This window comes from Heterodontus francisci, chromosome 23 (assembly GCF_036365525.1).
Source record: "Heterodontus francisci isolate sHetFra1 chromosome 23, sHetFra1.hap1, whole genome shotgun sequence".
NCBI classification, from domain to species: Eukaryota; Metazoa; Chordata; class Chondrichthyes; order Heterodontiformes; family Heterodontidae; genus Heterodontus; species Heterodontus francisci.
The window spans coordinates 54,417,116-54,429,902 of NC_090393.1; the positions used below are offsets into that span (position 1 = coordinate 54,417,116).

At 42.6% G+C, this 12,787-nt stretch overlaps 1 protein-coding gene across 1 annotated transcript; it reads left to right on the forward strand.

The window, feature by feature from the left end:
* Positions 1-401: 401 nt before the first annotated feature.
* On the forward strand, positions 402-11,412 carry rplp0 (ribosomal protein, large, P0). Its single transcript, XM_068055318.1, has 8 exons — positions 402-478; positions 3,581-3,685; positions 5,518-5,693; positions 5,802-5,889; positions 6,341-6,487; positions 7,887-8,072; positions 8,490-8,630; positions 11,204-11,412. The coding sequence occupies exons 2-8, from the start codon at positions 3,632-3,634 to the stop codon at positions 11,348-11,350; spliced, it is 939 nt and encodes a 312-aa protein (XP_067911419.1). The 5' UTR covers positions 402-478; positions 3,581-3,631; the 3' UTR covers positions 11,351-11,412.
* The last annotated feature ends 1,375 nt before the right edge of the window (positions 11,413-12,787 follow it).

Below are 12,787 nucleotides of genomic sequence, written 5' to 3' on the forward strand. Positions count from 1 at the left end.
TCCCACTATGAACCTTCCTCTAGTCCGAAAAACAACCGTTCATCACTATTCTAAAAGCAAAATACTGCGGATGCTGAAAATCTGAAATGAAAACAAGAAATGCTGGAAATACTCAGCAGGTCTGGCAGCATCTGTGGAAAGAGAAGCAGAGTTAACGTTTCAGGTCAGTGACCCTTCTTCGGAACTGAAGAAGAACTTCTTCAGGAGCGCCTGTCGCTTCCGGCATTTGATTGGAAGATCGTGTTCCGCGCAATCCCTTCTCTGGTGTCTGATTGGTTAATTGTAACGACGATCTGGTGACTCGCTCTGTGATTTGCTGCCTCGGATTCTCGTTAGGATTGGTGGATTTCTTGCGGCTGTGCTGCACGATTGGCTGGTTCTAACCTCAATGCGCTCGGTGATTGGTGGCTTGTCGGCGACGGGATGGGTTATGGGTCGGCCCGGGCCTGTCCTCTTTCTTTCTTGCCGCAGCTCTGAGGTGAGTGTAAGGGACCGAGAGAACAGAGCCCAGTTTGGGTGTGAAGGCCCGAATGGGCTGTTTTGTGGAGAGGGATCCGAGTGAGGCCTGGTCGCCGAGTGTAGAGAGGCCCGAGCGGGTCCCGGCCCCGGTGTGGAGGGAGGTCCGAATGGGGCCGGGCCGCCGCGTGGAGTGATCCGGCCTAGAAGTCAGGCGACAGCCAGGCCCGGGCTGGCCTGCAGGTCAGGAAGATGCTGAGATGCGGCAGGTTTCACCACTACCTGGCGGCTGCTGGGCCTTGGAGCCCGTTTCCCAACACGTGTCCCAGTTGCCACCCCTGGCTCAGGGTCACAGCCTTCCAGCTGCCTCTTGGCGGCCCACGAGTTCGCAGCTCCTGGGCTCTAACCCGCTATCTGAGAGGGAGAGAGATGCTGGTTGGTTTCGCAGATACATTCCTTGGGCCATAGCGCTCTTTGCAGACCCTTATTCACTGGTAATTATTCTGGAATGATTTCTGGCCCTCTATTCCATTTCAGAATCAGAATTTTATAAATAAAGAACTTGCATTCAAGCACCCTCACGACTTCCAACATTATTTTGCAACCGATGAAGTAACTTTGAAGTCTAGTCTCTTGATGTTGGAACGGTGTTAGCCAATCTGCTAGATGCTAAAAACATTAAATTGAGGGCAGGTAATGCAAACTTGGCATGTATTCCCTTGGGTGTAGAATTTAAGTGAAGTGTTTATAAGAAAATAATTCATAGATTAAAAAGAAATTTGTTTCCTCTGGTAGGGGAATTCAGAATAAGAGACATAATCTTAAAGTTACAGCCAGTCAGTTTAGGAATGTAATTAGGAAGCACTTTTTCCGTGCAAAAGGCAGTAGAAATCTGGAACACTGCTCCACAAGAAGGCTGTGAATGCTTGGTCAGTTAAAATATTCGAGTGAGCTTGATGTAGAAAAGATGGTCAAATTTCATTTATCATCTATGATCTAATTGAATGTCCTATTCCTGTTTCAATGATCTTAGTGATGTTGTAGTGGTGGTCTATTCGAGGACAGGTCGCTTGCTCATTTCTCCACGCCTCATGATTCTATGCTTTCCTCTTCAGTTGCTCATAAGCGACTCCCATTTTTAAACTCCTGGTGAAATGTGCTATACGATTAGGGAAAAAGTGTATGGGATGCTTTCCCATTGCCTTCCTCGTGTACTTTTAAAGGAAACAGAAGTCCTTTTCTGAAACGATCCTCCACCTGTAAGCTGTTGTTCCTTGAGGTTCTAGCTGTTCCACCATCACCACTGAATATTCACTGGTTTTGCCATTGGCATGGCTTGTAAACCTGAGTATGGGACCATGGCCTGGAGTCCCTCGCAATAGGACAGGGATGGCCATCCCCTGAGGTCTCCGATAACGCTGCTAAATTGACATTAGTTGAGCGGTAAATAATGGCCAGGACACTGGAGAAACCTCACCTGTTCTTTGTACAGTTTCATAGGATGTTTTATGTCCACCTGAAAGGCCAGACTGGGTCTTGGTTTAATGTCTCAACTGAAAGAAAGTACCTCCTGCAATGCAGCTCTCCCTTCTTACTGCACTGTCTGTCTCGATTATGTGCTTATCTCTCTGGACTGCTTCTTGATGCCATCACCATCTGTCTCAGAGGTGTGAGTGTGCTATCACTAAGTCAGGTTGCCTATGGCAACACTGCTAAATGTATTCATTTAGTTCCTTCGCCCATATCTCATTATTTTTACATTTTTATTCACTTCCCTTTTGAAAGCTGTTATGGATTCTGCCTCTTGTAATATTTCTGGTAGCACATTCCATATTGAATTTACCATTACCTCTTTGCGTTTGTACTTTATAGCTGTATTAAAACCTAGAATCTATAAAGATTTATGTATTTGGGTTGTTATTTTACAAGTTATTCTAAGCTTTAAGACAAATGTTGGTTGGTGCTTGGCAGTGGGTGTTTGTGCATCATATATTGTCCTCTTTTGTATTGCCAGTTTGATTGCCTGAGTGCCTGTTACCCTCTGATACTGTGTGAGGGCCAGGGAATGAAGAGAAAATATTACACCTAAGCCTGATTCCATTGTACACTTGCATATGCTTTCAGCAGGGTTTGCTCGTGGTCATGAGTAGAAATGCCACCTGATTCGACTAGTTGTATAGTGGTGGCACTTTTGCTTTTTAGGTCAAAAAGTTGTTGGGTTCAAGCCCTCCAGGACTAGAACATCTATTCCCTGGCTGACACTTGTGTAGAACTGACAAGTGCTGCATTGTTGGAGACACAGTCTTTCAGAGCAGGCCTTGTTTATCCTATCAACTGGATGCAAAAGATCCCATGTTACTAATTGAAGGAGGTCAGGAGAGTATTGGTGCCTTGGCCAATATTTATTCTTCAATCAACATCACAAAAACAGACTTTTAACTCTTTGCTGTTTGAGAGAGTTTGCTATGCCCAAATTGGCTTCCGTTTTCCTACGTTATAACTGACTACATTTTAAGAATGCTCCATTGGCTTTGAAGCACTTTGGGATATTTTCAGGTTGTGAAAGGTGCAATATAAATGCATGAGCTCGTCCTTGCTTGAATAATTTTCTCTCCTGATTATTTTTGCCATGGTTGCAGCTAACACAGACTGGAAAAGAAATATGGTACCTTCCTGACTTATAGCTGGTTTGATAAATGTGCTGAGAAGTCTTGGGAGTTTATCACGCTGTCTGAGAGTAGTAACTAATGCTGGAGTATGAGGTATATCAATACTGGTAGTTCACTGGCAAATTGCTCAAGGAGCAAGTGAACCTTGGCGGCAAATATTGAGTGGCTGCTAAAGCTAGCGGAGGGAGCATTTGAAGCCAATCTGTTTCTGTCCTTTCCAACTATCCACTATATTAAAATAGTTTTATTTACCAGGGTTCCTATATTGACTAATTGGATTTAGAGTACTAGACGTACGTCTAAGTGCTGCTATTGAAGGGACTGAAGCTTCTGAATGATGGGTGGTATCAGTTGTATAATTATATTAGTATTGCTTTATGTCCTCATGAGGAATTTCTTCCTGATGTTGTATTGTAAATTCTTGCCTCATTGTGCTTTTATTCATTGTCTTGCAGTAAAATCTTGTCTTTAAACCAATTTGTGGCAATCCTTGGAAGCACTTAAAGATGCCCAGGGAAGACAGAGCTACGTGGAAGTCCAACTACTTTTTGAAAATCATTGTGAGTATAGCCACCTATTCCACCATTATCTGGCCAGACTGCCTGTTTTCTTTGCTGTCTTAGCAGAGTTGCGTCAAGCATTGGAAAAAGATCTGAAGAGTAACCAAATCTGAGGAAGGAGCAGTTACATTAGAGATGGATTGGCAGTCTTATCTACTGTAAAGTGATAGGACTAGACCTGATGAAAATGGGATTGAATATTAGAGCAGTGTGAAACTGGGAAAGAAATTACTCACTGACCTTTCAAAGTCAAATTGCAATAAATATTAAATTTTAAATACTACAAAATACTGTTGCTGTGATGTCTGGGAGAAGAGGCACACAAGCATTCTTTTTTAAAAGGGAGATCAGGTTTTGACATCAGAGGAGCTCTTCTAGTATTCAAGTATGATAGTATAATTGTGCCACAGCATGATGATTAAGACAGAAAAGGGTTGTTAATGAAGGTGGGTAGTTTGAGGCCTTAACTGCAATGGAATTGGTTTCAATCCATTGTTTAAGTGTAAATGGCTACCGAGTAGATGGATATTATCCCATCAGCCCTCTCGCATTTCCATTAAATTATATTTTGGGTATGTGAGGTTCTGAGATGGATTATGGATTGAAATGTCAGAATTTTTCTGATGAGGTTTTCAATTCCATTGCATTCAAAATGGGGTTTTAACACATTGGAAATTATGTTGGTCTATAGTGGAGATGTGAATTCTGAGCTACCGTTATTCTTGTAATTCAATTTGGGTTTCTTTCTGAAAGGTGCTTCAATGTCATAAATGCACTCGCAGGTTAATGTGTTTCGTGTGTATGTGTGTGGAGGGGGAGGGGTGGTGGATGATGTGTGTGTGTGGGACTGGCCAAGCAATTGCTATCACTGTTGAGATCTGGTAGTGTTAAAATTGGCAATGTGACTCGGTTACTGCCCCCTGTTGGAAGTGCTTGTGTGTGGACCTCAGTTGTTATCGGGACATGGATGGTGCTCACTGTTAAGCAAATGAGCGGCACAAGAGAGAATCTAACCACCTCCTTTTGATGTTCAATGGGATTGTCATCGCTGAATTCCCTACCATCAGCATCCGGTAGGAGCTGGGCTGTGAGTATTGACCAGAAACTTAACTGGTCCAGCCACACACATACTGTGGCTACAGGAGCAGATCAGAGACTGGGAATTCTGAGATGAGTAACTCGCTTCCTAACTCCCCTAAGCATGTCCACCATCTACAAAGCACAGGCCAGGAGTGTGAGGGAATAGCTGCACTTCCCTGCATGAGTGCAGCTCCAGCAACACTCAAGAAGCTCGCTTGATTGGTACCCCATCCACCGCCTTAAACATTCACTCCCTCCACCACTGGCGCACCATGGCATTCGCGTTGACTATCTATACAATGCACCTGCAAGGGTTCTTTGATAGCACCTTCCAAACTCGTGTCCTTTACCATCTAGAAGAACAATGGCAGCATGGGAGCACCACCAGCTGCAAGTTCCACTCCAGTCATGCGCCATCCTGACTTGGAAATATATCTCCATTCCTTCACTGTTGCTGGGTCAAAATCCTGGAACTGCTTCTCTAACATCACTGTGGGCAAACGTAATGGACTGCAGCAGTTCAAGAGGGTGGCTCACCACTACCTTCCTATGGGCAATAAATGCTGACACCCACATCCCATGAACAATTAAAAACAAAATGCCTTGTGTCCCAATAAGGAACCAATCCCACAAGAAAATTGGTGGTGGGGCACGTATTTGGGTTGTGAATCTTTGTTTCATATGAAGAAATCAAGCTGATTTTGGATCATGGGCTTGTATATACTTATACAGTATCTGTAATCTCTCTCTAGCAACTTTTGGATGACTATCCAAAATGTTTCATTGTTGGGGCAGACAATGTTGGGTCCAAGCAGATGCAACGGATCCGTATATCGCTGCGTGGTAAGGCTGTTGTGCTGATGGGCAAGAATACGATGATGCGCAAGGCCATCCGAGGTCACCTGGAGAACAATCCTGCTCTAGAAAAGTAAGTGAGCTGTCTTAGTATAAACTTTTATGGTGGTTGCGACCTTACATGAAACTATGTGCTTGACTTGTATATGGGGCAATGTGCTAATATCATGTTTCTCTTCAGGCTCCTGCCTCATATCCGTGGCAATGTTGGCTTTGTATTCACCAAGGAGGATTTGTGTGAAATCCGTGACATGCTGTTGTCCAATAAGGTAAAGCTCTTAGGTTGCTACCCTGATAAAGTTTAAATGGTGAAGCCAGTTCACTGGCCTGATGTCAACGCAGAGATTTTATGCAGAATTGAGTGGATATTTTTCAACCACTTGATTGATTTGGTTTGTGTTCATGATTATAAATGTACATGGTTTCTTTTGCACTGATAGAACATTTCTACTTTAATGGAAGTGCATTCTGCACTGCTTGTCATGGTGGGGAAGAAGAATTGGAATGCCTTTCATATTGGCGAAGTGGTCCTATCCCTACTTTTAAAAGGCTTTGTTTTGTTGAGCTTGCTCAATATTTTAAGTTTATGAAACATGAAATATTAATGTTAACAAGTTTTATAGTTATGCAAACATACCTCTTGTTTAATACCAAATCATTTTGCTCCGTTCTTTTGTGTCTTTATCTCAGCAGTTCTAACTTCTTGTGCTTCTTCCACAGGTTCCAGCTGCTGCCCGTGCTGGTGCGATTGCCCCTTGTGAAGTTACTGTGCCAAGTCAAAACACAGGTTTGGGTCCTGAAAAGACCTCCTTCTTCCAGGCTTTGGGCATCACCACTAAGATCTCCAGAGGTACCATTGAAATTCTGGTGAGTGCTGATGAATGAAGGTACGAACCCAGGGTGGGCCAGGAGCCGGCCTGACAAAAGTTTCCATTCGGCCCACTGATGTAAACTGTGCCCTGGGCCTTCCTTATCCTCCGGGGGTCTGTGGCTGGAGAGGAGAAATTTCCCATTCTCAGACCAGCTTTTAAAAAACACTGCAATTCAGTTTCATAGCTGACAGCTGCTGACATCGGGAACAGCCCTTTCCGAACTTTGGACACATTCAGGGTTTTCCAGTGGGTTCCGACTTTTTTTTTTAAAAGGCTGCCGAGAAACCCCGAATCTGTTTGAGGTTCAAAAACTGCTGTTCCTGATACCAGCGCAACTTTTTAAAAAAAAACTGACCAACCTTCTGCTGAGCTCTCTGAAACTGTCAGAGGGAGAGAGAGGGTGATAGAGCGAGGAGGGGGGCAGAGAGCAAGGACGAACGGGGGGGTGGGGTGGCGGGGAACAACACGGTGGGGACACGGAGAGAGAGAGTGATCAAGATCATCCTGACAGAATGATATCTATCTGGAATACTCCGCTTTACTGTACCAAGTGTACGGGCAAACATTGACTACTCGTGCAAGCAAAACAAATGCCAGCTATCTCTCAAAATCAGTGTTCAACAGAATGAAGAGAAAGTAAGTCAATAAATTAGTCTTATTTAAAGCTGCACAAAAATGTACATTTGTTTTTATTAATGGTAAGATAAATATTTAATGTCCTTATTTATCTTTCCGAAATTGTCTCACTGACAACCCCCCACATGTAAGACAAAAATTGTAATGTGGCCCCCAGCATGTAAAGGTTGGTCAACCCTGTGCGAACCTCAAATATGTTTGCTTTATTTGCAATTTTCTTTTTTTTTTATATAATGAACTGAAACCCCTGCTTACTATTGTTCTCCTACCAGTTTTAACAATGCTGCGATTTTCTGAACCCTGTGGCAGTTTTTGAGATTTTCATTGATTTATTAGGAGTCAAATTCAATTTTTATTACAAAATTCTAGTATTTTTACTGCAAATCTGGCGATTTCATTATATTTATTATTAGATCTGGTTTATTGTGACCAAATAAGTTTTATTAGGATTGTGAGATTTTGTTAAAGTTGATATTTGGCAAATTATTTTGAGAATTTGTCCACTTTTATCTGACTGTAAATTGGTGGCCTTGATCACCTTTTCTCCTTGCATCCTGATTTCTTTTCCCCCCTTGAAATGAATTCAGTCTAATCCCAGACTGATGCTGTTTATAGTGTTGAATTAAGAGCCGTAAAGTTATAGTACTCGTTTTATCCTTGAAACTTGAATTAATTCTCGATGCTTTTCTTTACCGTTTACTGCAGTGTAGTGTAGAATGTTGACTTTTCTCCTGACAAATGATTGACTTGTCCTATAGAGTGATGTACAACTCATCAAGATCGGTGACAAGGTGGGAGCCAGTGAAGCCACTCTGCTGAACATGTTGAACATCTCTCCCTTCTCCTATGGCTTGGTGATCAAGCAGGTTTATGATAGTGGCAGTGTGTACAACCCTGAGGTCCTGGACATCACTGAAGAAACTCTGCAAATGTGTTTCCTGGAGGTATGTTGAATGAAATTGCTGAAGCTTCTTGTTGCTAGGGCTTTCATAAACTGAAGATCTTGGCTATGTTGGATTCAGCCAATAGTGCTGGTTTTGCATATTGTGCAAAACAAATTTAAACGTCAGTGATGTTGAAGTTGCAAGATATTAACTCGCAATGATCTTCCGTCAGCTAAGCTGTTAAATGTTGTGCCACGTACTTTTGCAGCCATTGTTGTTAAATAGTCAGAGGGAACAATGCACAACACTATAAAGAATAGGATGGGAATTTCAACTGGTGTCTTGAGCTGGGATGGGACTTTCTTGTAGTTTCTTTCAAACTCATAGTTTTTGATAGCTTCTCCTTTGTTGCTGTGATTTGGGAATTTGTGTTCCATCAGTACAGTGTTTTCTTAATGGGATCAATTATTTTCACAGGGAGTTCGCAATGTGGCCAGTGTGTGTCTGCAGATTGGTTACCCAACCATTGCCTCTATACCACACTCCATCATCAATGGCTACAAGAGAGTGCTGGCTGTCGCTGTGGAGACCGACTACTCCTTCCCATTAGCTGATAAGGTAATGGTAGAAGTGTCTTAAGTTGAATTCCAGCTCTTCAAATGTAAATGCTTCCAATATCTTAGAGGTCACAGTTCACTCCAGTTAATTATGGATGAGGAAGTCCATTCAGCCCATTTTAGATTGTGGACCCCAAATGCCCATTGCAGCATTTAATTGGTTCATAATTTGTTTCTTTGCTTTCTACTTTACTGTTCTAACTGGGAGTCCATTCAGTGGACACAGAATCTTACAGCGCAGATCTATTGATGTTTCTGAAGATCAGTTTTTGATGAAGTTTGCCATTTACTAATTCACAGAATCGTTACAGTGCAGGAGGCCATTCGGCTCATTGTGTCAGCACTGGCTCGCTGAAAGAGCAGTTCCCTCAGCCTTTTCCCCATAACCCTGCATATTCTTCCTTTTCATGTAACTGTCTAATTCCCTTTTCAATGCTTCAGTTGAACCTGCCTCCACCACGTTCTTAGGCAGCGCATTCCAGACCTTAACCACTCGCTGCCTGAAAATGTTTTTCCTCATATCAGTTTTGTTTCTCTTACCAAATACTTTAAATCTATCTCCATAGCCCTTGATGTCATTAGTATCCTGATAGCTATTGATTTTTGTCGTGAACATGCTCAATGATTGAGTTTCCACAGCCCTCTGGGGTAGAGAATTCCAAAGATTCACCACCCTCTGAGTGAAGAAATTTCTCCTTTTCTCAGTCTTAAATGGCCTACTCCTTATTCTGAGACTCTGTTCCCTTATTCTGAGATTATGTCCCCTGGTTCTAGACTCGCCAGCCAGGGGAAACATCCTATCTACATCCACCCTGTCGCCCCCAGTAAGAATGTAAGTCTCAGTGAGATCATCTCTCATTCTTCATAACTCTAGAGAATAGAGAAATTATTGAACTGCTTTTCCTGACGCAAATTTTTAAAAAAAGCCTGAACAGAGCACTGTACAATTTGATGACTTGCTCTGACTTTCAATGTGGTTCAGCTTTGTTGATTGCTGCTTTGTATTGGTTGGACTGTAAGAATCCTAGGTCTCATTGAATTTCAACCATAAATGTTTGTCTGCTGGTGATGAGAGGTGTAACAAGGTGGGGGGTTTGCTACTGGCTGACATCCTGACAATACAATCACTGAAAATAAAGTTTGACCTGTCTGTGAAGCCAGTTCCAAAGATTGATGTCTCATTAAGCACTGCTGCATGTCTGTAAATGCATATTTGCATTCAACAACACTGGGCTTATTACAGGCTGATTTCAGAATGCTGAACTATCTCAGATTAATAGCATTTTCAATGTAGGATATTGTAGATACCCTGAGCAACAAAATAAATGAACTTTTTAGGTTTGCATTTTAAAAGGTACTGTAATTTGTTAAAATACTTAAGCATTGAATGTTTTAAAAGATTGTGTCTAACAGATTGTAATTGTACATTCTAGTGAATGTGATTTATTACTGTTGTAGAGATGAAATTCGCTGTTTTTCCTATTTTTCAAATTCTCCTTTCTGCTTCCTGGGCCCTAAGCTCTGGAATTCCCTCCCCAAAACCATCATCTCTTGCCTCTCCTCCTTTAAGAGATTCTCTAAACAAAGTGATTACTGACAACACAGCAGCCCGCTGACGTCATCAGAGTGTGCCAAGCTGTGCGTATGCACAGTTACATCTTGCTAGGACTTAGTGGCGCATGCATGGGATGGCATTATCACGCATCATCGCGTATCGGCGCCAGGTCCATCTTCACACGTGCACAATAAAACGTTATTGGGTATCCAGCCCCTCCCTCGGCTGGAGGAAGCAGCTGAATGGGAGACTTTGAGGCTGGAGCTCTTTTTATCCCCCCTACCCTCGCTCCAGGCCTTGACGCTTCCTCCCCTCAGCCACTCGCTCTAGACCTCGCTGCTCCCCTCCAGTCCCCTGGCCAATTGATCCGCGCTTCGCGTCATCCCGTTCTCTGGCTGCTCGCTCTCCGCCCCCTTCAGCCGCTAGCTCTAGGCCGCGCCACTTCCCTTCCCTCGGCCACTCACTCTTACATCGCCCCGTCACCCCTTGATTCTTCGGACGGTGGAGACTGTTGAAATGTGGGAGCGAGAGGAGGATAGCAGCGCAGCCCAGTGCTCGCAGCTGGGGGGGGGGGGGGGCCTAGCGGCCGACCAGAGAGCGGGGTGGCGTGAGCGGGGAACAAACGATCTAGCCATCAGCATTTCCTGTGATAAATTGAGCAGCGCCATCTTTAATCCTGGCAGCTGACTGAACCTGACATTCCAGCTGAAGAGTCTGCATTTGCACATGTACACGCAGTGCGCCACCTAATGGTTGCATTGTCAACATACACAGCCTTCTTTAAAACCTACCTCTTTGGTCACTTGTCTTGATATCTCTTTGTGTGGCTTGGTATCAAATTTTGTTAGTGCTTCTATGAATTGTGGCACACTTTATTCTTAAAGATGCTGTTTAAATGTATGCTGAGATGAGATGTTACACTGTCAGTATTCTAAAGTTAGAAAGGGGTGTGTTATTCTACAATGATTGTTGTATCTCATTTCCAATTTTCACAGCAAGTTGTTCCTTGTCCTTAACAGGTGAAGGCTTTCCTGGCTGATCCATCAGCTTTTGTGGCCCCTGTTGTCGAGGCTGCTCCAGCTGCTGCCAAGGAGGAAGTGAAGGAGGAGAAGAAGGAAGAGTCTGAGGAATCGGATGATGACATGGGCTTTGGTCTGTTTGACTAAAACTTAGCTAGTCATAGCTAAATGATCAGCCTAATCAAAATAAAACATTTTATCTACAGAAACTGTTGTAGTTTGTGAGCTCACAGTTATTTGTGTTTAGTCGTATACTTAATGTATAATACTTATTTTCTTTATTGGATTCCCAAGTTCATTCATGTATATTTATGGAGCTAATGGCTTGTTTTTTTTATAAAATGTAAGACTTTCCGTTGCATGTTGTGAACACAATGCAGTTCAAATGCTGCAAGTTTAGAAAGAGAAGCTTGACATGGATATTTTGGATTTATTTCCAATTTTCACATGGGGGAAATGTGGCCAACAAACTCGACTGAGGAATGCACATGGAGGTTGTTGTGGAAATGATTTGTACATTAAGTACACACCCACTATCAAAGTTGTAGAATGTGATGAAAGTAGATCCATAGGGCCCTATAAATATTGAGGCTTGTCTGGGGACTGGTGTAACTTCCAAATCAAAGCAAAATTATTGAAAACGCTCAGCAGCTCGGTGCTTCTGTGAAGAGATAAGACAATGTTTTGGGTATTTGCTTTGTCAAAATTGGGGCATATTGTTGCACAGCATTAAAGGAACAATAATGGTGAAAGGGAGACTGACATACAGACATGAACAGAAATAGGATAACCTGTAAAGTGCCTCTTATCTCAATTTCTCATGAGGGCTCCTATTTTCTCACTATCTCCCATTTTTCAGTTAAGCCCATTACAAGTCTTTTTTTCCTGCATGTGTATTTCCTGCCCATTCCACACTACCTTTTGAAAATGCTTTTGATCTGTAATTTCTTCCAGTTTCAACCAAGGGTATTCACCCAAAACATTAAGTATTCTTTTCTCACTACAGATGCTGCTTAAGTGTTTTCTGCTTATGTTGTAGGTTTTCAGCACATGCAGTTTTTTATCCCAAAAGCTAGGCAGGAAGTATTTTTAATTAGTACAGCAATAGGAGCAATGTTAATGCATATTAACATTGATTATTAATAAAATGTTAATCACTCCACAAGCCAAATATAGAGTACTGAATTATGAAGATAATTATGTAGTATGGGCAGCCTGAGAAAGATCACCTTATTGGTGTTGGTTCTTTTTTCTATCTTGCTTTATACCTGTTTGTCTCATACATTTTCCCTATTTTCTTTGTCTCTATTCTTCATGTCTTCACACGGAGGATACCCTTCATCATGTGTAGCATTACAACTGTGCTAAATGGGATTGATTGAGAACAGATCTAACAGCTCAAAGTAAGCATCCATGAGGCACTGTGGCCCATCAGCAGCAGGATTGTATTTAACCAAAATGTGTATCCTTATGCCTGGCACATCCCTCACTCTCCCATTACCATCAAGCCAGGGGATCAATCCTTGCTCAATGAGGAATGCAGGATAGCATACTAGGAGAAGCATCAGACATATCCAAAAATGA